Here is a 25,155-nt window from a genome sequence, read left to right on the forward strand (position 1 = left end):
AGTGGTGGAGGTGAGAACGCTCCGTGCTGGAGCTGGAGGGAGGCAGGGAGGGAAGTCAGGTGCCCAGAGTGCAGGAGCCCCGCAGAGGAGTACACAGGCCAAGCTGGCTCCACCTCTTCGCTGCTGACGTCTGACCTCGAAATAGATGGGGAATTGAGTAACCTTGGAGGCGGGGTAGGAGGAGAGACTGCACATCAAGCTGGCTGATAAATGAGCTCTGTCCAACTGGGTATAACAAATTATACTAACAACCCCTACCTTCTTCCCTACCTAGTGGTCAGCGAGAGAGCCCTCCATGGGGAGCCGGCCTGCTGTGCGATCTGCAGCCCACAAGCAGCGGATTCACAGGAAGCTATGGGGAAGCCGAGGGCACCATCTGGTAGGGACACAGGAGGTACCTGTGGGCTTCAGGTGACAGAGCAGCCACTGGCAAGTAGATACTGCAGTGCCCCTTTTCTTCTGAGGACAGAGACCGAAAAAGCCTGTGTGGGGATAGGTACTGCTGTTTCCTGTCTGCCCAGGAGCACCTTAGGTGTTGATCCCAGCTTGTCACCAATGGCACCAGGCTGGAGACCTGTGGATGGCCTGGCCACCTCCTTTTTCCTAGAAGTCGCTGACTGCTGCCTCCACAGTGCTGCTTTGGGAAGTGGTTCTATCAAGAAGACCACAGTGGCCTCTCCCTGGGCAACTGGGTACAAGACCGTTACCACTATGAAACAGATTCCTGGGCCTCCTAGCCTTAGACTCTGCTACATGAGGCCTGGTATGGGACCCAGGAATCTGTATGCTTAATGAAGGCCTAAGGGATCAGACAGTAAGAACCACTGCTAAGGCTCTTGCTCCTGATATAGGGAAGGGGAGCAGCTGGGAAGGGCTCCTAGACAGTTTACCTACCCCTCAAGCGAGCACAGCAACCCTGTAGCAGAGGGCGAAGGAGGCCGACCTGCGTGGCCACCACAGGCCAGAGGGGCCTTCTAGCCACAGGCAGGACTTGGTGTCCAACACCGGACCCTGCCTGCTTGTCCCCTGCTGTGGCTTCCAGAGACTGTCTCAATCTGTGGCTAAGGACGTTCTTGTCACAGCCAAACTAAACATGCCCTCAGTGGCTCGTGACGCGTCCTTCTAGATTCACACTGTCATAGCAATTGCTCGGCGACACCTCCCTCTGCACTTGGAGGCTTATTAAGATGTACCTTGGTCTCCTCTCAGCTAATCCACAAGACTTCCTGAGCTCATGCTAATTAATCACATGGCTTTATTAATATGCATCATAATTGTTTAGCTCTGCTTCACGCCCTTCATCCCCATGTTCCACACATCTTTCTGCTGTCTGCACACCCTCTGGGGCTCTGGGGCTCCTGGTTCCTCAGGGATGGGGACACTTCAGATGTGTGCACAGCTAGGTCTTCTCTGCACACCTGTGTGGCTTTCCATACTGTGCAGGATCAGTGTCACTGGCTAGGACACTGGCTACCCAGAAGAGCACGGTTATTACTTTAGAGTGAGTGCTCTACTTAATTAAACATTACTGTCAGGTTCTTTAGAAAGACACCAGGTTCTGCTTAGAATCTACACCCTGAAGCAGACAGCAAGCATCGTTCAGGGAGCAGTCAGCTTCCCCAAACCCAGAAGGGCCACCAGGTGCTATGGGCTAATCTGTGGGACAGAAGGAGCAGAGTGGAAGGAGAAAAGAGTTTGGCACATGGTTTTCACCCTACTCGCAACAAAATACTTAGGACTACTGGAAGTTTGTCCTGGACCACATTACCCGAGGACTACAGGAAGGTTCCTGGGTTCCAGAGACTGTAGTTTTAGCTGCATTTTTTTTAATAAAGAAAGAAAGAAAAAAAGAAGAAAAAAAACCAAACCATGAAGGAGAGAGATCTGAAATCAACAGCCAGGACATTTCCTTAGAGAATCTAAAGTCCTTGTTAGCTCTTGGCCCAGAAATAGGAGTTTTGGAAGCAGAGGGGGATGCAGAACATGGTGTGGCCTGGGCTACTGAGTTTTGGGGACCTGTCTGTGGCCCAATTTCTGGAGGCGAATGATCAGAAACACGTGTGTACTTGTACATACACACACACAGACATGGGGCAGAGGTAGAGGTCAGGCTGGTGGTGTGGGGAGCAAGGCAACCAGGTTTTTATCCCTATTGGGCTGCTCTCAAACAAGGAGGCCTCGTGCTTCAAGCCCGGGGTCTGACAGGGATCAGTGTGAAATGTGTATAAAAATGGTCCTGAAAGAGCACGGTGCAGAAGGTTCCCAGCAGGGATGAGCACTTCCCACGGAGACCTATTTGGAAGCTTCCCAACCAAACTGGCCCTGCGTGTGAGTGCAGGCCATGAGTAGATGCTACAGCTCCAGGATGTGTCCCAGTTCAGGAGCACATGTGCAGGGTGGGCCAAGGATGTTCCTGGCTACTGCTCTCAGGTGGGCTGCTCACGAAGCCCACCCAAATGCTGCCTCTGCCTGTTTCTCCGGCACCGGAACTGGGCTTTGGGCTTCTGCACTCAGGCACACGAATCCATGGATGCCTCCCTGTACACAAGGGATGGGCTCCTGAAGTTCTACTTATAAATGCTTAGTTTTCACAGAATAATATTTTAAACGCTGGAGGGAAATGGAGTACTTAAGGGAGACCTGCAGTGAGTCCTTCTGGGAAGGAAGCGATCGCTTTGTGACAATAATTCCCCCCTGCGCTTGTTTCACATATTTGGATTTTCAAATAATGGGGTTTCGTAAGGATGAGAGTGCTGTGGGTATCTGGGGTGGTGAAGGTTAGGACACATGAGATCACTTTTCTGTCTCCGTTTGTCTCCCTGGGTGAGGTGGGGGATCACATCGAGGAAGAGGATGACCAACCAGGGAAGTCCCACTGCGTCTCCCCGAGAGTGAGGTGGCTTGCTTTGGGTGCATGGGGTTTCCCAGGCTGTACCTGTCATTCCCAGGCATAGAGGAGGGGGCAGGGCCATGCTGACAGGGCTGGCAAGACACCATGCCAAGTAAGCATGGGCTCTGAGCAGATCACCTGGCCTGGGAGCTAGAATGCAAGTCCCTTTTATACCAAGGGACCCTGACCAGTCCCAACAAGTAGCTTCTGAGGCCGAGGGAGGGAGCAGTGAGGACAGCCCAGAAAGCACCACAGATTGCTGTCTTGTGATCCGAGTCCCAGAACCGACCTCTTTACCAAGACCGTGGAGGTGGCAGCACTGGGCCTGAGCATTGTCCTCTAATCTGGCGGGTCAGGCACTGCCCATGGCAGAGGCAGGATGTGGGGTATGATGGATGGTGGGCTTAATGCCAGGTGACAGGACCCATGTCCCTGAGAGTGTCATTAAAAATAAAAACAACAGTTCTCTCTCTCACTGAGAGGGAGGAGGAGGCCTGGGCCAAATACCTAAAGGGCAATGGGGAGGGAAGGGAGGCAGTCTCAGCGTGGCTCAGGGAAGCGTCACCCAGCAGTCCTGGAAAGGTGAGGGGAGGGTCTGGGGCACTGCTGCTGTACAAGGAGGACTGGAGGCTGCAGTGTGTGTGTGTGGTGGGGCTCAGGAGGTCCCTGGGAAGGGTTGGCAAGACAAGACAAGCCATAATGTTGGAGCGGGAGACAGGTAGCCTGAATTTCATTTAGAGAGGGCTGGGTGTAGAGGGGAAGGTAAGCAAACAAGAGGCTGCTCCCATAAGAGAAGCACAGACAGCTCTGGGAGCCCTGGGGAACAAAAGAGAAAAATACAGGCCTGTCCCTGAGTTACTGATTTCCTTGAAAAAGAGACAGGCTGATCCTTCCAAGTCTGTCGGTCAATCTGCTGGGGGCTGGGAGTATTCAGCATCAGGACCCAGCCGCTCTCTGAGCAGAGGGCGCCCACCTTTCTGGGAGTGGGGCAGAAACTCATTCTTCCTAAAGACTTCAGTTCTGGGACAAAAGCAGAGGGCTCAGCACGAGCGGGGACGAGCTGGACTCAGGGACCCGCATCCTCCCAGAAGCTGAGGAACACACCCTGAGGACACTGCCGCCCTCTGCCCCCGCTGGGTGGCGGTCTGTCTCAGCTGGGTCAAACCACTCCGCTCTCTGCACCTTGGGGGATGCTGGTCGTGACAGGCACCCTAACTGGGGAACAGTACAACAAACCCTACTTCCCAAAGCCTCAGAGGCATGCTGGGAAGGAGAAGAAAAGGATAGAAGATGAGCGTCCCTGGTAGTGAGTCCCCAAAGTTACCAACTTTTAAGGTGTCACTCACAGGCCCCAGATCCTGTAACATCCTCCCCACTCCAGGCACCAGGAATGCCCTCCTGACTTGTTCTGGGTTGGAGCTGGACTCAGTCCTAACTCACGGGGGTCGGACGGGAGAAAGGAAGCGCTCGCCAGACTGCCTGATCTCCAGCCTGATCTCCACTCTCTCGGTTTCCAGCAGGATCCCCCACCCCTCCAACTCCTCCACAGGCAGCTCCTTTGCCGAGTCCTCCTGAGGGTGCCCCTGTCCTACCTTGCCATGTCCCACTGCCATCCAGGTTCTGAACCTGCACAAATCGGGGCAGCAGTCACCTGTCTTCTCCTGCGGCTGTGCTCTGGGGGCACCAACCCGGGAGCAAACAACCCGGGTGTGCGACACATGACCCTGCCCGCGTCCTGAGGTCACTGCTGCTCCCGAGACTTGTTGCTTCACCTTAATTTTCCCTCCTCGCTGGTCCTGAAGGGCTCTAGGCCACCTCCTGCCCCAGACGAGGTAAGAAGAAATATTCAAGTGATGGCAGCGGTGACCCACTTATTAGCAGATGCCACAGCCCCGGGGCACAGTAGCTGATGCTGAAAGTACAGAGACCAAAGTGGGGGAGAAGGAAATGTCCTCGGGAAGAACACTCAATTCCAACCCTACCTAAGAGAGGTACTGGAAGTACGTGGTGACAAGAAAGACATGCCAGTCGGCGGGTGGGACGCGCAAGGACAGACCGCTTGCTGGACACACACTGGGGTGGTGTCACCTCAACCCCCCACAAAGGCCAGGCTCCAAGGGCGGACAAACGGGTGCTCCCCACCCCCAACCTGTGTGCCGTAGCCAGGGCCACCCTACGAGTGGAGTGCGTGGACCTGGGTGTTAGGCGAGCCCAGCAAGTCCGTCTGCAAGGCAAGAAGACTGGGCTTCTGCTCCAGCTCAGGGACCATCAGGGAGCCATCATCTCCAAGTCTGTTTTCTCTGCTGTAGGATGAGATGGTGCCACACACTATACTGAGTGGCTGGAAGACCTACACCAGAAACGAGCGAGTTACTAGTAACAAGCTGTGATGACATGCGAGGAACCTAGGCGGGGAGGTGTGTTTGGTTCTGGGCACAGCCATGGGGGTATGCTGCTCCTTCCCACACCCCCTCACCAAGAGGGTACTTTCCCCTTAGAAAGAAGCCATTCAGTTCATGAAGGGGGCTGCATGCCGTTTTAAGTGTTGCAGAGTTGGGAGCCAAGGGGGAATCAGGAAACACGGTCTTTTGATGGAGTGAGACCACAGAGCCTGAGCCTCAGGGCAACCTACACCACTAGGAAGTGGCCAGCCCTCCCACCTTTTTAATGGGGGTGTGTGAAGCGAAAGCAGGAGAGAGAGTAGCACGGTACCTAGAGACTGGATCTCTCTTCAGAGTCACCTGTGCTCCAACTCCTGAGTCCAAGGCAGGGAAGCAAACAGGGTGACCTTGTCCTATTCCAAAGCAGCCGACAAGGGGCCCCCTGCTCAATGCGGTCAGTTTGTGGCTGGGTCTCCAGCCAGGATAAGCTCAGCTGCACCATCTGTGCTCTGTGCTCTGTTGGGCCGGTGCCTGCTGGGCTGCCTGTGACCCAGCAGCATCTGCTCACCTGTAAGTGGCGGATGCTGCCCCCTTTCTGAACAGTGAAAAGCTTTCAGCATGCAGGGAGTCCCCGTGTCCTCTCAGGTCTTCCCTCTGACACCCTCTGGGAGGAGGGAAGGATCCTGCACAGGGATGGAATGATGGGCTGAGAGGTGCTATGGGAATGAGAAAGGGTGATAAGAGAGCAGCACCCAGCACCACCACCCCACCAGGGGTCCCTGGCTCCTTTGCAGTGTAGCACAGGAAGGAACGAAGTGCCCAATTCTGACTGTCCCTAGCAAAACCAGAGAAGCTTTGTGGAAAGAATCCCAAGATGCTCCTCAGCTTGGAGGCAATGTTACACATTTGAAAGAGCTGGGGTGCCCGACACTTTCCCATTTCATTCTTCAAAGGACCCCAAGGATGCAAGGTCAGGTGAAAGTGGATCCTGATAACCCTCATGGGCCCCAATCGAAGGGCCGGGTCACTGTTGGCTCCAGCTGTGGGGACACCTGAGAGCTCATGTGAAGCAGCAAGCGATTCAGGGAAGCCTCTGCCCACAGCACCCTGCTCTGTGGCTACCACAGGAAGGAGGAACTGACTCATACCAGCTGCGCTGGGAGTCACAGGATGTGGACAGGGGTCGAGGACGTGGGGCAAGGAGGAAGAGGAATTTTCCATTCGTTGAGGTCAAGGGCACAGGGAGGCAACTGGTAGCTACTGGTGGAGAAAGCTCCTTTCCTAGATGTAATCATGATGCTATACACAGGCTGGCCTCAGAGATGTTAGTATCTCAGAGATTCTTATTCTGTATGTGCTTCTCAGGAGCTTTCCTGGGAAGAAACAGAAGAGAAGGTTTCCACAGGACTTTCTGAAAATTAAGCCACAATATAAAAGCCTGTATCTTTATTCTACAGAACATACTGTGCCAGAATAGCAATGAAGACATGGTTATTACTAAGCCCTTCTAAAAATGCAGGCCGCGTAGGGGCATCATTCACCTGAGACCAAGAGATGATCTGTGCAGGGGGTGGGAATGTGCTTAAATCCACCCCACCTGCACCCTGCTCTGTGCCTGGAACATTTGAACAGAGCCCAGCCACTGGCAAAATCAGAAACAGCTGGTGGTGAGGGCCACCATGGAGTTGCTACAAGAGATGGGTGATCTGAACCTGAATCACCAGGGGCAAGGAGAAAGGGTGCCCCTCCTGGGATCCGAAGAGGCCACTTGCTGGAATCCAGCTCCCTGGACTTGGGAGGAGACCAGACCTGCAAGAGGGCTCCAGTCGGAAGGAAACCTGCAGCCTTGCCCCTCCCCCAAGTCACTAAAGGAGGGCGGGGCTTCAGAGAGACGAAAGCACGGGCATTTGGGGTCAGGAGGCCCTGGGGTTCTGCAAGACCACAGACCCTGGAAGCCACATGCAAAACTGTAAAGCAACTTTGGAAATGCAGACAGAAGCCCCACAATGGAAAGGGGTGAGGGCGGCAAAGGGGTGAGGGGAGCAATGGCCTGAAGAGAAGCCTTCTTGCTCCTTTTCTGCAGCTCCAGATCACTCTCAGGTCTGGAGTGTTTGCAGGCATTAGGACAATTAGTTCCATGAGTTATACATGCAATATCTGGGAGATGAAGGCAGTAATTAATGCCCGTCTGCCTTCCTGAGGGCTTCCTCCTGTTTGGTCAGAATTACTGAGACGGGGGAGGGAGGCTTCCATCACGAGGAAGGTTTATAGGAATAAGTGAAGGCACAATTTAACAAGGCAATAATAATGCTGCTGAATAATTTCCCAAGCAAATGACAGCAGCCGATTCTTGCAGTGCTTGGTCTCCATTCTGCTGGCAGTTGGGGGAGTGTGCCAGGCAGGGGCTGCAGACTCCGGGGGTTTCCCCGAAAAGACCCTGGAGTGACTCTGCAGCTGTTGCTGCTCCTCTCTGGACCCTCTCAGATTCCTCCCTCCCTCTCCTCCCCCTGCCACAATGAAGGGGAGAGATCTGGGAGGGCCTTACACTTACAGATACCCTGAGTAATTCCACCAATCATAGTGTGTTGAAATGCTAAGAGGTCAACAAGGCCTCCGTCCCTCCGCTCTCCTGGCTGCCATGCCGGTTCCTGTGCCACCATCCAGGCTGGGGGGTGGGTGGAGCAGGGCACCGGACAGTCTGAGCTGTGCCACATTCCCACCAGACCTGCCATGGGAGGGTCAGAGACCTAATTCTAAGACAAGACAAATGCTCAGCTGTGGCTGGATGTGCAAGAGGGAAACACAGACCACTGCCAACTGCTCCTAAATGCGGACAAGACATCGCTCCTGTGGTCTATGCCACAAGGCTCCTTTCATAGGGTTGTAAGTCCGGACTGGGGGCGCATAAAAAAACCATCCGGTGGTCTTTGGGGTTAACAAATCTGGACCCAAATAACACAGCTGACAGGGCTTGTGGAAGTCTCTGCCAGGATAGGGATGACGGAGTGGAGAGGCCAGCTCCTGAAAGGCTGGGCTCCCTCCTGGCCCCTGCCTCCCCCTTCGAATCAGCTAAGTGCCCACATGGCAAACTGTGGTCAACCTAGCACACCTGAATTTGTGCCAGGGCTGAGGAGAGCCAAGGGGAGCAGAAAATATTAACAGATGCTGCAAAAGCGGAAGGGAAACATTTGTGAGCCCCGCCCACGAAGCAGGCAGAGATAAATAGCTGCCTCTGGTCCGTGTCTTATTACCAGAGGCCTGACTGGCACAACGTTCAGTTCCACCCCCCACTCCACCATGGCCCAAAGCAATCAAAAATGAGCCTGGAGATTCATCTTCTTCCTCTGTCCACAGGGAGGCAAGCAGACAGGAAGATGGCTGCACCGTGCCTTCCCTGTCTGAAGAGCCTGACTGGTCAGGGTCAACTGTGAGACAGATCAGTCCTGCACACCCATTCAGGAGACCCAGCTTCGACCCGTGTGCTCTGCTCCAGGCTGGTGCAGGGTAAGATCAAAGCATGGAAAGCCCGGAGTGTGAGATCTGAGACTCTCAAAGCGCTTTTTGAAGAGCAGCCCTCAAACCCCGAGCTAAGTCCGTGACAGTTCACATGGCCCTGGAGCTGCCAGGGACCCGGATGACAACTCTAAACCACGTCTGACTTGAGGCCTGGTCCTCAGGACACTCGGGCTGGAGTCTTAAGTGACATGATCCATTTTATGCTGAAGCCTAGACTACAGTTTAGCTGCAGTACAGAGATGTGTAGGTGCTTCCTCTCGGTGTTCTCCCAGAAGGGAAGGTGGTTCAGAGCCCTCAGCCACTCAGGACAGCCCTAGCACCTCAGGCTGGGCGAGGACACTCACCAGGTAGATGCGGTAGGCGTCCACTCGGCGCAGGGGACCCCAGCACCGGTCAGTGTCGTTGTGCTTGGTGTCTGCCTCCATGCTGCAGGAGTCGTTGCCAGAGGCACTGCTGGGAGAATAACACCAGGCCCAGGTTCGGTTTGCCCTCCCCACCCTTGTTTTGGGATGAGACAGACACTCCCCCACTCCATAATCTGACTTTTCGTAAACCATCTTTTAGCATTTGCCCCACTTGTCCCCAAAGACTCAGGGGCCCTTGGTGGAATCTGAACCATTTTCCCAAAGGGGCAGGGTGGGGATAGCAGTGCAGAGTGTGTCTCCCAGGGACAGAGGGCGTGCAGGGCCTCAGGGATCTATCCTTTTCAGGTGCCATGGACTTGCTTGGCACTGAGCTTCTCTGATGGCTACCGCCATGGCTGGCTGGAGAGGCCCAGTGGGCTGATGGGGATACTCACCAGGTCACCTGCATGAGGGAAAAGGGCACAGCTGCAGCATAGATGGCCAGGTCCCCATACAGGTAAATGATGATGCAGAAATAGAACAAGTTGACCCCCACTGAAAACAACAAAGCCACCTGTCAGGGAGCCAGAGAGAGATGGCAGCATTTCTTCCTGACGACTAAATGTCTACCTCTTCTGTACCTTTTAGCTCCCAAGCAATTTACTTCCTACAAAAAGTGGAAAAATGACCCCCAAGTCCTGTTTGTTGATCTGGCTGGCTACACCATAGCTAGGAGACACATCAGCTGGGCACCTGCACTGGGAGGGCTCTGTGAGGCCCAGGCATGTGAGGATTCTGAATCTGGACCAGGGCAAGGAGTGTGAGGAATGGCTGCCCCAGAGGAATCGCTGGCCTCAGGTCCTTCGTGCTGGGGACAGGCCAGCGGGGCCGGGGAGGAGACGTCCTGAGTCAGGAGAATGAACCCCCTAGTGCACGGGGCCAGGGTCTCCTCTGCAGCCCACCCAGCTCTAGGACAAGCGACCACCACTGAAGAGTCAAAGCACACAGAAGTCGATGGAAAATGGTCCAGTTCTCCAAAGCCGAAATTGAGGGCATGGAAAGCCCTGCATTTCCAAAGACCTGGTGCCTCTTTCTGAATCTGATCAATCAGCCAGCACCGGGTGGCCCGGTGATGCTGATGTACTGGGGGAGACCGGGGTCACCGCAGGCTCCCTTTCCTTCTTGCAGGGGGTAGGGCTGACTCTGGAAGGTGCCTGACATTGGTGCCCCCCTCACTGCAGAAGGAGCCTGAACCAGAAGTTGGGAATGCAGGGCTCTCGTCTTAATCTCATCAGATTTCTTTCTCAATCCTGGCAAGTCCCTGACATGTCTTATCTTGTACGGTGAAAAGAATTCCACCCATGTTACCTTCCACATATAATTCCAGCTGTAAAAATCGGGGGCAGAGGGCTGAGGATTTAGCTCAGTGGTTTTGCCGCCTGCTGCACAAGCGCAAGGACCCGAGTTTGATCTCCAGTACCCCCCCCCCCCCATCAGGGGCAGAAGCCCTGGAGAAAGCAGTCAGGGCTCTATAACATACAATCCGTATGGTCCTTGACCACCAGTCTCAAACAGGCTCAGGCTAATTGCTCAGGTTTTTGATGTCACCAGTCTCAAGCTGCTGGCTTCTTGAAGAACGAGAAAAAAAAAAAAAATGAAGTGACAATTCCCTTCTAATCCTGGTGGCTCAAAAGAACCTGCAGTGTCCCCAGGGAAAAGCCTAGGACATGTTACTCCTCGGCTATGTAAGGTCAGCTCTGTTCCTACAAATCGAGGGGAAAAACAACAGCAAAACACACATTTTGCGGGGGAGGGATACTGGGGATTGGGGTTACCTAAGGCCTTTACACTGAGCTACACTTGTCCACTGCCTCCTTTGGAGACAGGGTCTTACTAAGTTGCTGAGTTGCCCAGGTTGGACTCAGATGCTTAAACGTATAATTCTTCTGCTTCAGTCTCCCAGAGTGTTGGGATTACAGGCCTGCACCACCACATCTGGCTGCACACACACGTGTTTTTTTTTTTTTTTTTTTTGCAGTACTGGGGATTGAACTCAGGACCTTGTACTTTCGAGGCAGGGTAGGCACCACTGAGCTAAATCTCCGGCTTTGCAGACACAAGTTTTTAAAGGACCCATTTAAGGTCTGGCACCTGCTTTTGAACACACCAGTTGGCATGTCCTTCCCTGACATGTCAGAGATGGCCCTGACTTCCAAACTCAGTGGCCACTGGGGCTGCCTGTCACTTACACCCACAGCCCATTTCAGCTTGCCTTTCTGCTCTGACACCAATGTTCTCAGGAAAGAGGCACTGTGCCCTCCCTGCCCCTTTCCCGCCAGCAGCTCTGTGCTGGCAGTTTTCTGGCTGTTTATAAACTGCCATGGGCTCTCTCTGATCAATAAAATTTCATTACTAGACACAAAGTGGGAGGATCAATGAGCTTCCTCAGAGGACATCAATGATGAGGCCTGGCGTTTTGAATCACGATAAATGAGTGGAGACCCCGAGGGAGCACTGGGGAGGGTGGCAGCCCTGCCAAAGGTGAGGGTGACAACGGAACAGTCTGTGAGCTATGAATAGAGAAGAGTAGGGGTGATTGTGTACCCCACGGCCCACTGGGGACATCTATCTGGAGACAGTGTTGACTGTCACAGCTGGGAGGTACTCTGAGCACCTAGATGCCTAGGATGCTGCTGAACATCGGCAATGCCCAGGACAGGTCCCCGTGACACAGTCATTGGCCCATCGCCAACAGTGCCGAGCTTGACACCTGCAGGAGATGGTAAGGGGGCTCCTCTGGGCATGGGGCTGCCTCCCCACCAGCATGGTGCTTTCTGTTAGACGTAGGTAAAGGGAAAGTCTGATCTACTGTGGGGAGGGGGGTAACAAAATGAGCCACTCATTCCTAGAATTCTTACAGAAATGGGGGCAGATGCAGAACATGAAAATGAGAGAGGAGGCTTAGAAAGATACACATTCTCCCTCTGATGTGCATTTTACTTTGAAAGCTTCCGTTTGGAAGAGGACTGTGACTGCCAGGGGGGAATGGTGAGGCTTTCTCAGATTGGTGCGATGGAGAGGGACAGAAATGGAACAAAGGAAGAGCACAGAAGTGGGTTGGACACGGCCAAATAGGTTTTGATGAATTCTGGGAACCCTCTCGGAGGCCCATCCAGAAGCCAGGCTGGATCCAGGCCTTGGGCAAATTTGTGCGGATAATCACCGCCTCCCGGACACACTGTCAAGCTGCACTGCCCCTGATAAAGCGAGTGCTGAGTGTCCCGAGGAGCAGTCAAGAAGACCCCATTCTATGGTCCTTACTCTACTCTAGACAGGCCGGATGGAGCCGCCCCACTCCAGAGGCTTCCACAGAGAGAAAATCTTCCAAGACAGCTGCAAAGGTGAGGGACTTACTGAGACTGCGCCTGACTCTCACGGAAGTGGAAATGTACAGGTTTACCTTAAAAACGAAACTCTTTCAATAGCTCTTCTTCTCAGAGCTCAAGAGGTATACTGCTGGAGTTGGATGGATCCCGGCACGAGTGCGTAGCCAAGTACCCCTGAGGAGCAGGCAGCTGGGAGGGGAGCACAGCACCTCTTCCCTCCAGGGCAACCCGGGCATGGGCTCTGAGCGCCCTCTGCTGGCCACCTGGAGGACAGGCCCAGGCAAGCATGTGGCAGATCCTCCTGCCAGAGGGTGTTGTCCCAGACAAAAGAGGCTACAAATCAGAAGATGCAATGGAGAGCACGTCTGTAATCCTAGCACTTGGGAGGCTGAGGTAGGAGGACTGCTGCATGTTCGAGGCCAGGCTGGGCTATGCAGCGAGACCCTGGCCCAAAAAACCAAACCAAACCAAACAACACAGTAGAGCAAACAAGAACCACAAAACTACCAGGTGGCCTCCTCCACCAGCTTTCTTTGTTGGAAAGCTGCTGAGGATTCCTGACCTCCATTAGGGTAGTTGCTTCTTTGTTCGAGTTGATGGGACAGGCAGGAATTTATGTAAACAGCTGGAAGCAGGACAGGGAGCCTCTTGACAAGGTGTCCGCTCAGGTGTCTTGCAGCAAGCGAACAATCTGTTCCACCCCATGGCCTAACCCATCCCTAGTCAAGGTGGAGTCTTCATTAGAAGGTCCAGGTCTGCAGCGAAGGACTTTCTCTATGCCCCACCCAACACCCCAAAGGAGCTGTTACCTTTATTGAAGAACATGGAGGCCATCTGTCCCATTTCCACCCGGTCTGTGATTTCAAACAGGTTGGGAGGTACACGTCTCTCTGTAGAGCCAAGAGGACAAGGCAGGGTGGTGGTTCTCCATTGGAAGAGCTCCATGAGGGGTCACTGAGCTCAGTGAAGTCTCCGGGATAAGGAAATCCCCAAGCATCTCAAACTCGAGAAAAACTTTTCCTAATGTTTCCTGCTTGACGCAGCTTATAAGTCGTGTTCCCCCCACCACTACTGGGGTGGAACCCAGAGCTTTGCGTATTATAGGCAAGAGTCCTACCACTGAGGCACACTCCGAGCCTCATGTCTGTATTTTGGTACCGGGGAAGCAAACGCGGGTCCTCATGCATGCGCAGAAGGCGGTGAAACCACTGAGCTAAATCCCCGGCCTCATGTCTGTATTTTTGAGTTCAGGGATGCACCTCATGGGGTCAGAGGGAGAAGGAGGACTCTCGGCTCTGGCCGGTGGGAGTGGGGATGAGATGGTGCGGCAAGAGCCTGTGCACAAGGGGTGAGGTGGGAAGCTGGAGCCAGAGACTCCTATTCACTCAGGCTCCCAGCAGGCACGAGGCACAGGGCTCAAATACTGTGCCAAGCTGCAAACGTCAGGAAGAGGTAGAGCCAAAGTCTGTGCTCTGCTTACTGTACCGTGGTGCCTTCCTAGGAACCAGCCTGAGGCAGGAAACAGCAGAGGAGGTCTGTGGGGGAGAATCCCCAGGGCCCTCTCCACCCAATCGAGCCCTGTGAAGCAGGGGAGCATGGGGCCTGCCCAGAATCCCAAGACTTACGCACAGACAGGATGGGCTGCTTCTCTGCCTTCACATAGCTGTCCTGAGTGAGAACATCACTGTCTGAGGCTGTGGAGGAGTCGTCATCTTCCTCCTCCTGGGAGGAGGTGTTGGGATGGATGAGGAGGAAGAGGAAAGACAAGGTAAAAGGATGAGTATGTAGCGCTAAAGAAACCCCAGGCAACAACGGGGAATGTACTTCCTTTGTTCTCTCTTTCCAGAAGGTATCTGATTGGGAACTTTCACACATCCTCACTGTCACATTAGAAGGTGAAGATATACCATACATAGTTCTTGGGGACAGAGCTTCAGAATGACTGTGAGGGACCAACGCTGTAAGGCTAAGGCAGCAGACGCTGCGCTCTTGCCTTTGCATGGTTATTAGGCTGCAGCTCTGGGGCTTGGGACCGGGTTCCTCACTGGGAGAAGAGCGGGCTGCTGCTGTCTCTTGGGCATACAACTGAGGAGAGGCCTGGGGAGGAGGCAACACACATACCTTGTGGGTTTCCATTCTCTTCCAGCGGAGCTGTGCATTGGCTGCGGCCATGGCCTCCACTACAAAGGTAGTGGTCACGAAGCTGAGGGGGGAGAGCGGAATGCTAACGACAGGGAGGAGGTCAAGAAGGTACACAGTGACCCAACCAGCAGGCTCACAGTGGCCTCTCTGAGCCATTCTGAGCTGGGTCTTTCCTGGTCAAAAATGTGCATGTGCACACCGGACACCCATCTGCTTGCTTCAGTAGCATTTCTGATGCCTAGGCAAGGGGGCAGGAACTAAGTGATGGGAGGGAGGGGGTTCACTCGAGAGAGTAGGGGCTGAGGTGGAGGTGATGCTGGGGGGCCAACGTGGCACGCACACCTGCAAGGGGCCTGCTGGGGCAGATGGTAAATCGGAGTTGGGGGGAGGAGGATGCACAGAGGGGTACTCAGAGCTGGAGGCACAGCAGGCAGCTTTACCTCTCCTTGCGACGACGTCACAGATGAGCAGTTAGCACCTAATTACATACACAGGTGCAAGAGGTTAAAGTGCGGCACGAGAATCCACCCCTTTTTACTCTTGGAATCATCTGGCTAATATTGAAATAAGCTTTCACTACTATGGCCTGCATCTATCTTTTTTTTTTTTTTCTTTTGGTATGGGGGATCGAACTCAGGACCTTGTGCTTGCGAGGCAGGCGGCGGAACCACTGAGCTAAATCCCCGGCCCAATGGTCTGCATCTAAAGGGGTTCTGGGCGGAAGTGGCAGACACTCACCAAGAAGTCAGAGTATAGCAGAGAAATCATCTCTTCTTTGCCACTTACAGAAACTCAGAGCCTAGGTGGGCACTGGAGCACACTGGAGTGTTCTTGTTAACAGGGGATGCAGGGTGCATCCTGCATCCGGTGGGTAAAACCTGAGGCGTGAATCCTTCTTTGCAACTCAGTAACTTAGGGCAAACTTAGGGCGGGTCTGGCTCTGGCCCTGTGTGGTCAGGGGCTGGGGACAGAGGGCTGTGACCGCTCAGCCTTGCAGGCGGGCAGCTGGTGGCAGAGGAGCTGCAGGGCCGAGAGCACCTCCCACATCCCTTTACCTCGGTGAGCCAGGAGGGAGGGGCAGCCAGGCTTTGGGGCTCCCATTCCCATGGCCTCAGCACCTCGGAGAAAGGTTTCCCATTATCTTGCCTAACTGACCATTTTAAGAGCTTTACAATTTCTCTTCTTTTTGAAAGTGAAACTAAAATCAATCTTAATTAAGGCATAAAGAGACTTCTCAAGGTTGTACAAAGCCAATTCATTGATCATGCTCAAACATAAATGGGTTTAGCAAAGAGGGGGCATGTCCCCCAATAATCAGTTCCCATTTAGACGGCTGCCTGTGCTGCAGGTCCTTCGAAGGGGACAGAGTAACGTTAGGACAAGGACTTCTACAGCTCCTGCCAGCCAGAGCTTGAAGTGCGTGACGAGCCAGTAGTACTCCGAGGTTCATCTCAGAACTCCCCAAAAGAGAAGCATAAAGAAACCGAAAAACCTGGACCCTTTTCTATCCCTTTGGGGTTCTGGGTCTCAGTGTGCTTCAACTACTCAGTTCTGCTTCATTCTTCCCACAGTGCCTTCTCCCTCCTCCTTCAAACCTGGGCTTTAGTGCTGGCCTCCGTGACCCCTATTTAAACCTGCAGTCCCCGACCCCCCCTCACCCTGCTGGGCTTTGCCATTTTTCCACACCATTCATTCCTCTGCAGTGTAAACACTTATCATCATCGCTACCCAGTCTGCCCCGTGAGTTACGGCCAAGCCTGTGAGGGCTGGGGTCTCTATTTCCCACACAGAGAATGGTGCCTGCTGTGGAGAGATGGGGTGTCACTTCTCAGAGACATGCTCTTTGGGGGGGGCCTCCCCAAGTACTCCTTCCCACCTCCTTTTATGTGGACGCCTAGCCATGCTCAGTCCTAAATCCCTTAGCAGCCTGGGCCTCTTGCGAAATGACTTCAGACTGCAAGCGGGGTCCCCAAGAACACCTCAGGTGGACTCTGCACACTCTCAAGCCCCAGCTGGGGTTCCCACACACCTGGCTGGTGGAGCAGGCGCCCTGAAGGCCTGAGAAGAACAAGGCAGGTCACTTAACTGACCGAAAAGTGAGTACCTTGCCTATTCGTCGCTTTCTTGGTGAATTATCTTTTTTTTTTTTTTTTGGTACCAGGGATCGAACTCGGGTCCTTGTGCTTGCAAGGCAAGCAACGGAACCACTGAGCTAAATCCCTGGCCCATGGTGAATTATCTTAAGCAAATTCTGAGTTTCACACCTGTTTTCCAGGTCACCTTAATGTGCGTGGGATGCCTTTTCTGTGGCTAGCTGGTATTTTCTGAGAGAGTAACAGTTATGGCAACAGTAACAAAGTATAGAAGAGGACGGGCAGGCTGCGGAATGCATGAGACTTTTCCAAGCTAGTCTGGTGTCTCAACTTTTGTTTTTTGGTACCAAGGATCGGACTTAGGACCTTGCGCTTACGCGGCAGGCGGCGGCAACACTGAGCTAAATCCCCGGCCTGTCAACTTTTAACTCATTAGGCTGTGCAACTGCTCCATACCCAGGAGGCACCTGAGAGACCTTTGTCCTTCCTCTCTCCAGGCCACCCTGCTCAGGACTCAGCTACAGGTAGACAGCTGCTTCCCACCCTGAAACCGCCTTCCTGTTAACTGAGGGACGTTCAGGCACCCTGGGCAGCCACTCTCCTGCTCCAGCCCAGGCCCGGGACAGCCTCCTGCAGCTCTTACCTCATCAAGCCCAGGAACACCAGGAGGATGAGACTGACGAGCCAGCCGGCGGTGGCAAAGGCCTTGGGCATGGTGAGTGCGCCTGTGCCCACAATGAGGTTGAACATGTACACCAGGCCCACCTGGAACCACAGGGGTGACAGTCAAGCCCAGGCGTTAGACTCTTCCCAAATGGCCCCCGAGGATCATCAGCCTTCCCAGGCTGCAGACAGGAGGCAGGCAAGAAGGGAGAGGGATACTGGGTCCTGAGGAGCCAGCTCTGTTCCCAGGTGTCAGGGAGCCAGAAGTTTAACACCCCAAGGACAAAACCCCCATGGTCCATCAGATCTTTTCAGAATGTATCTGAGCAACAGTTTGTTTATCTTTGAGACATAGTCTCGCTATGTGGTTCAGGCTGGCCTTGAACTTGCAGTGATCCCCCTGCCTCAGCCTCCCGAGTGCTGAGATTACAGGAGTGTGCCACCATGCCCAGCCTGAGCGAGTTTCATCTCTACTCTTGCTGTCATTTTAGCCAGCACTCGGCCAGCTGGACACTCTCCTCTGCATCCTGAGCCAAGCTGCTAAAGGCTCCTGGAGGTGTTTCCTTGAAATCACAATAGGTCCTACACAACAAAGGAGAGGTTCCTTTCCCTCAAGTCTGGCAGCAGCAGATTTTCCTTATTTCTTCTGGTGTTTCCCACAGCAACAGCTCTCGGACCCATGACCCATCTCTCTCTCCCTTTCCTGCTTTGTGCAGGGGAACGAGGCCATGTGGCATGTGTTCCCAAAGGCCCACTCCTTCCTGACTCAAAAGATCGCAGGGCCTATCTCTTCCCTGCCCGCCTTTGAGGAACATGTTGCTCCTCCTTGCTGAGGCCAAGGTAGCATCTCAGCTTCTCGGCTCATCCCGGCCTGGAATCCTCTCTTCCCACTGGCTCTTCCCCTTGGCCTACAGACTTTCTTGACGTCTTTAAAACATGACTCATCTCACTTTCCCTATACCGCACTCATCGAGGAGCTACGCTATCTCCTCTGCTTTCATTTCCCAGTCCCTGTAATCCCAGCACTTGGGAGGCTGAGGCACGAGGATTGCCTTGAGTTTGAGGCCAGCCGGGAGGTACACAGTGAGTGTCTCAAACAAACCAACACAAACATCGCATCTCTAGGAACCCCGTTCAATTCTCATTGTCACTTCTCCCTCTTAAAAAGATGTACCTTCCTATATCTATTTTTAAGATTTTCTGAGATAGCTCTGGCCTGGGGGCCGGGGATTGAGCTCAGTGGTACTGCACCTGCCTCACAAGCGCAAGGTCCTGAGTTTGATCCCAGGTACCATTAAAAAAAAAAAAAAAGAGAGAGAGATGGCTCTGGCTGGGGATGAAGCTCAGCAGTGCCACGCCTACCTGGCAAGCGCAAGGTCCTGAGTTCAACTCCCAGTATGGGGGGTGGGGACTAAGATATCTATGTATGAAAATTGATCAGAAATAGAGAAATCAGAACCATCTTCCCAGGCTCAGTCAGATTTTTTTTTAAGCATAAAGAGATAAGACAGAGATTGCTGGGCTGGGGATTTAGCTCAGTGGTGCCACTGCCTGCCTTGCAAGCACTCCTGAGTTCGATCCCTGGTACCAGAAAAAAAAAAAAAAAATAAATAAATTGAAAGCAAATAATTACACACACACACAAAAGACAGAGATTGTCAAGTACCACCATGGGCTCCTGGGCTGAGGGAGGGGTGAAAGTGGTTGGGGAGTGGTTAAGCAGGGATAGGCTTCCCAGCAAGTGTCAACTGGACAGCTGGGTGCTGGACAAATGGGTGGACGGACGTCCTAACCAGAGGAAAGAGCCCCATTGACAGTACATTTATACTCAGCACCAGGTACCAAACCCTCTTGTGCTTTCTCCTAGCTCCTTGGTTCCTACTTAGCTTCTGGGGCCAAATTCCACCACAAAGCCTTTCCCAGTCTCCCAAATTCATTTTTTTTTTTTTTTTTTGATTTTTTGAGACAGGGTCTCACAATGTAGTCCATGCTGGCCTTGAACTCACTATGTCGCCCAGGTTGGCCTCAAACTTGAGGCAATCCTCCTGCCACAGCCTCCCGAGTGCTGGGATTACAAGTGTGAGCCACCACACTCAGCTCCCAAATTCATCTTGCTTTCTACTTTTCTTTTTTGAGATAGGGTCTTGCTACATAGTTCAGGCTAGCCTTCAACTCACTATGGAGCCCAGGCTGGCTTTGAACTCATGGTGATCCTCCTGCCTCAGGCTCCCAAGTGCTGGGATTACAGCTGTGACCACCATACCTGGCTTGCTTTCCGCCTCTGAGTCCTTGAAACAGTAAGGCTTCTTATACCTTATCCTGGATTTCAGATACTGGTGTATTCATCTTTGCCCAACTAGTAATCGCTGGCTGTGGCAGTGGCCTGGGTCTTCTCAATCCATATTCTCAGGGTGCCTGTCACACAATCTCCACATGGGACCTCGACTGACTTCTCCAGGCACTGCACAGGTGACCTTGGCATGACAGCCCATTGTTGGCTTCCGGAATGGGAAGTGCTGGCTTTGTGCAAGTGACTGTGAATGTCGACAGCAAATGAATTTTTACTTTTGCTGGGGTTCATTTTATGCCTGGCACTTTGAGGCTAGTGTGTCCAGGCTAGAACAGATCGTCTAGCCAGCTCAGTGACACTCACTCATGCATGTATTCAGACTACCAAGAGGCTCCTGTGGGCCAGGCCCCGGGCTGGCCCATCTTAGGCCATGACCTCTGACGTGCTGGAGCTGTATCCACAGGAGGAGAGACACAAGAACAAAACAACATGTACAGCTTGAGAGGAGCCTAAAGAAGAAAAGAATCAGGGCATTGCAACAAAGAATAATGGGCAAACACTTGGAAGGGCTTGGAAGGACATTTAAGTCAGGTTCTGGTTTTTTTGGGTTTTTGTGGTACCAGGGAAGACCTGTACGGCAGGCAGTGGCACCACTGAGCTAAATCCCTGGTCCTTAAGTCGGATTCTGAAAGATGGCACTGACTAGGCAAGGGGCCAGGAAGAGTCTTCCAGGTACAAAGACCTCTGGTGGAAATGAGGAGAGGATGTGGGAAGAACCTTCCGGAGGCCAGGGTGGCTGAGGCACGGGAAGCTAGGCAGTAGGAGGCTGGAGGAGGCTGGAATCAGATTGTGCAACTCTTTTTTATTTTAATTTTTTTCTTTTGAGACAGGGTCTCCCTGTGTAGTTCAGGCTGGCCTTGAATTATGTAGCCCAGGCTGCCTTAAATTCTCAGCAATCCTCCTGCCTCAGCCTCCTGAGTACTGTGATTACAGGTATGCATCACCACACCCAGGTTGCACTGCCCTTTTGTAAGCATGGGAGTTTGATGTTTTGGAGGGTTTTAAGAATGACACTAACAGAACAGACCCAAACCGACCTTCTGGCCTCTGAACTTCCTATAGCTTGGTTCTCTGTAGTGAAAAACTGCTGCTGAAGATAGAGATGTAATGACACATGCATGTGCCGACAGAGACTTCAAATAAATCTCAGTGAAAAAAGAAGCTTTAACAACTTTATACAGGAGTGAATTAGGCAGTTAGGAGCAGAAGTGGGTAGTTATGTTTGTCTTGCTCTTTTGCTATTATGGTTTATATCTAGATGTCCCCCAAAGCCTCAAGTGCTCATAGGTGGGGCTTTTGGGAGGTGACTGGATCGTGGCGGCCGGGGGGACCAGCCACCTGTCCACTGATGAGCTTATAGCGAAATGTGACGTTGGGAGGTGAAACCTGCTCAAGCAGCTGGGTTGCTGGGGGTGTAGCCTGGAAGGGTCTCTCTCCCTCCCTCCTCCCCAGAATTCTCTCTCTGCTTCCTGCCTGCCAGGCCATGAGCAATCCTTGCTTTCCATGCTGCATGCCTTGAAGCCATGTGACTATGGATTGAAACCTCCATGAACCGTTAGCCAAAAATAAGCCTCTCCTCATTTAAGTTGTGGGTGTCAGATATTTTGTCCTAGCAATGAGGAAAGTAACGCAGATAGTTACTTTATTTTAGTTCCAAAGCAAGTGCTGTGCCCCTAGCAGGGGCTCAGGGAATCCTGCAAGACAAAGCAGGACTTCCCTGCCTTCTGAGGGCCTCAGCAGCAGTCCTGGCAAGCATTCATCCTTTTTACCGTCAGTAAAGGTAATCAGTAAAGACCAGTCACAAGGAGCGGACAAATGGAGGCGAGAAGCGGCTCTGAGCTGAGCCACAGGCTGTCAGGAGGAGTTGTGGGGAAGGAGGGAAAGGAAGGGTACGTTCTCTTCTGCTGGCCATGTGACAATTCTACAGGGCCAGCCTCCCAGGAAGGAGGGCATAAAGCAGAGGAATAAGACCCTCCAAAGGCAAGGCCCACATGTGCAGGTTAAACCAAGCCTCCTCTAACTCCCTTCTCAGTGGTAGACCTGGAGGAGGTGCAGGCCCACTCCCAGGATTGCTGACTGTGTTCTGTGCTCTGGGGACCTCAGTGCAGCATGACATCTGCCTCACCTCCACCCCAGCAGCATCACCCATGACTTGCAGGAGGCAGTGGTCACCTGTGCCTTTCAATGGCTTCCCCTCTGACAACTGTCAAAGGAAACAGGCAGCAACGATGTGCAAGAGCTGACTTGGATTGAAGACTGATATCAGGGTCCTCTCCTTCAAATGCAAGAGCGAAAACCTTCAGCAAGAATCAGCTAGCTGATGGGTGTGGTGGCACATGCCTGTAATGCTGGCACTTGGGAGGCTGAGGCAGGAGGATCACTAGGAGTTCAAGACCAGCCTGGGCTGCATAGTGAGTTCAGGGCCAGCCTAAACTACATAGCCACACCTTGTCTCAAAAAAAATTTTTTTTAAACCAGAATGAAATTTAGCTAAAGCAAATCTACCCCTGAACTGGAAAAGCACAACTCAACTCAATTGGAAAAGAATGGGCAATACAGGGCTAAAAGGAGGCCAGGTCTTGGGAATGAGCATGGGCTGATAGTTTTATGAACTATGTGCCTAGTATCCTGGTTTCCCTAGGCAGCAAGGACAGACTTCTGCTCACACTGAGCCAAGGCCTACAGGAGTCTCAGAGCAGCTTTGGCAGTCAAGGTGGTTCTACAGTTGATTTGGGCTCAGTGGATGACAAACCCTTCTTTTGGTCTTACAGGGAATGAAGACTCATCCTCCCAGGATGGTGGAGAGAAGGTGTTTTCTTCCCTGAAAGATAGAGATGACCACTATCTCCTGGTCACCACCACCTCATCCCACCACTGCCCATCTTTCTCCTACATCTCTCTTTACCGTAGGATAAGAGAAAACAGCACTTGTTTATGGCAACTGTCCAGTCCTGGCCCTCAAAGAAAGACGCTGAATAAAATAAAGCACACAGGAAATGGAGGCAAAAGAAAAAAGCAGTAGACTGGGCATGGTGGTACGCATGTTAATCCCAGCGCTCAGGAGGCTGAGGCAGGAGGATCACAAGTTTGAGGTCAGCCTGGGCTACCTAGTGAGTTCAAGACCAGTGTGATACAACAGAGCAAGTACCTATGTTAGCGCATGTGTGAGAGAGAGACAGAGAGAGAGAGAGAGACAGAAAGAGAGAGAGAGAAGCTTGTAGGCCTAACTTCTCAGTCTCCTATGGGCACATGCTGACACTTGAAATGATGACTCGAACAAGAAATGGGGGCATCTTAAATCCTTCCAAAACTCGGTTACAGAAATGACTCATTTTCTTACATCTAAGTTTAAGGACACTGTAAGAAAAAGCAGGAAGTGTGGGACTTTTAGGCATGGCCATGTCACTGCTGACATGGGAGACTGGCAACTATTACATAATTCCACATACAAGAGGGACACTATTCATTCCATTCCAGGGTTCACAGAAGACTTCCCTGGGTAAACTATAGAGGTGAAGGAGGCTCCTGTATGGCAGCATGCCAATGGTGCAGGCCCAACAGGAAGACCCTGAAGTGAGGAAGGTTTCTTCTGGTTCATAGACACGCTTCCTTATCCATCACACTGCAATGCTAGTGTCTGTGACAGGAGCAGAAACAGTGCACAGGTCCCCAGGGTAGAAAGGTGTGTGTAAAGCAGGCCAGCAGCTTAAGGCAGGTAATTTCTAGAAAGAAGGCCCTGGCTACTTATAGGAATGTTGCTTTTCCCTGGGATACTTGGTAGCAACAAGAGCCAATCGTCTGATTATTCAAGTGATTACCTGCCAGCTACTGATCCAAGCAAGAGGTTCTGTGATGTAACTACCATGACCAGTGGACCTTACACACAGAAGACTGAGTGTGGGGGGGAGTGAGGAGTAGCAGAGACTCATGACAGGTATCAATCATTCTAACTGTCCTAATTGCAGACTCCAACTAACTACAACTTGAAGCCTCTGACTCTTTCGCCATCCAAGGCCATACAAGTTGTGCAACTTAAAAGTTAGCTGAAGACCAAAGCATGTTCAAATCGCTGAGATGAATAAAACCCAAAGTCAACAACTGTCAATCACTGTCCATCTGAAGGGCTGCACCATATGCAAGTGGTGGTGGTAGCCCAGCAATAAATATAAAGAGTTAGCAAGGTAATTTTGTTGGGCTTGACAATCTCTGATACTCATCTAAAAAGGGAATAAACCCAATTCAATATTCTGAGCTAGAACAGAGGCAATGTGGCTCCTGCTTGCTATATTGGGCTCCTACTGTCTTCATCAGGGTCTTTCTTTCTTTCTTTTTTTTTTTTTGTCCTGGTACCAGGAATTGAACTCAGGACCTGTGTTTGCCAGGCAGGCACCACACCACTGAGCGACATCCCTGCCAATCAGGGTCTTCTTAAACAATCACTAGTATAACCCACAGGAAGTGGTGTGTGCTTCTGTACAGGCCAAAAGCATTGTGCTGAGCAAAACAGATTTCAGGAGGAAAACTCACATAGGGAGAATAGAGTTCTCCAGTCTCTGTGATTTCACCTGCCATCTTCAAAAATCGAGGAAGGGTAGTCAGCAAAGGCTGCTTCTGTTCAGGGGTGGTGGTCGCTGCAGGTCCCTAAGGCAAGAGAATAGACTTCAGCTTTCTGATAGACCAATATGGGGATGGGAGATATGCAGTCAATTCCCCTCTCCCTTGCACTTCAATAACAGACACTTTGGGCTTCAAGACTCAGCCTAGAGGGAAGGGTCTCGCAGAATGGGAGAAACCGGGCAGTTTCATTTAACTGGCCAATCTGTTCATGGCACTGCTCTGTGGATAGATGCTGTTCCGATCCTAAGTGACATAAGGGGCTTCTAAAGCCGCTAAGTCTCACCCACCACCACAACCCCCTTTACATACTCTAAGGTGCTTATGCCTACTTAATTCCAGGAACTGGGAGCTCACCACCACACAGGGCAGCTCACGGAATTGGGCCTCATGGTAGGGATCTGGGGCTTCCCAGGTCGCCCCTCCAACCCAACTCCTCGTCCCAAAGCCTCTCCTTTTTAACGGGGCCTCTACTCCTCAGCTCCCATCTGTCATCTGCCCTGCTTTTCGATTCCTCACTCTCAAATCTGCCTCTCTTCTCAAAAGCTCCTATCCGAGCCTCTCCTTCGTCCTCTCTCCTGAGGGAGCTCCTAGTCTGCCACCCCACTCCGTCCCATCCCACCGTCCCACCTGGCCTGGCACCTGCAGCACAGCTAGCTCGGGATCGCCGGGCCGCTGCTTGTAGCCACTCTGCCACTGCCGGGGCCAGCTGTCTCACACCAGTGCCCAGAGGGCGCATGCGCCGGCTCTCCAGCCCACCTTCCCGGCCCGGGCCT

General features: G+C 52.6%; 1 protein-coding gene across 2 annotated transcripts in view; it reads right to left on the bottom strand.

Annotated features, from left to right (window-relative positions):
- Window positions 1–24,400, bottom strand: part of Slc38a12 (solute carrier family 38 member 12) — a 54,352-nt gene extending 29,952 nt beyond the window's left edge. The window contains exons 1-7 of one of the 2 annotated variants that reach the window (XM_021241121.2): window positions 24,293–24,400; window positions 17,396–17,517; window positions 14,639–14,720; window positions 14,143–14,239; window positions 13,327–13,407; window positions 9,587–9,686; window positions 9,132–9,237 (exon numbers count right to left, since the gene is read on the bottom strand). In XM_021241121.2, coding sequence (XP_021096780.1) covers window positions 9,132–9,237; window positions 9,587–9,686; window positions 13,327–13,407; window positions 14,143–14,239; window positions 14,639–14,720; window positions 17,396–17,517; window positions 24,293–24,337 — 633 coding nt within the window. In that variant the 5' untranslated portion in view covers window positions 24,338–24,400. Of the gene's footprint in view, window positions 1–9,131; window positions 9,241–9,586; window positions 9,687–13,326; window positions 13,408–14,142; window positions 14,240–14,638; window positions 14,721–17,395; window positions 17,518–24,292 lie in introns of both variants that reach the window. The other variant, XM_004860600.4, reaches the window with a different exon arrangement.
- Between the last annotated feature and the right edge of the window lie 755 nt (window positions 24,401–25,155).

This window comes from Heterocephalus glaber, unplaced genomic scaffold (assembly GCF_053883595.1).
Source record: "Heterocephalus glaber isolate CG9 unplaced genomic scaffold, H.glaber_assembly_v1.0 deba00000937, whole genome shotgun sequence".
Taxonomy (NCBI): domain Eukaryota; kingdom Metazoa; phylum Chordata; class Mammalia; order Rodentia; family Bathyergidae; genus Heterocephalus; species Heterocephalus glaber.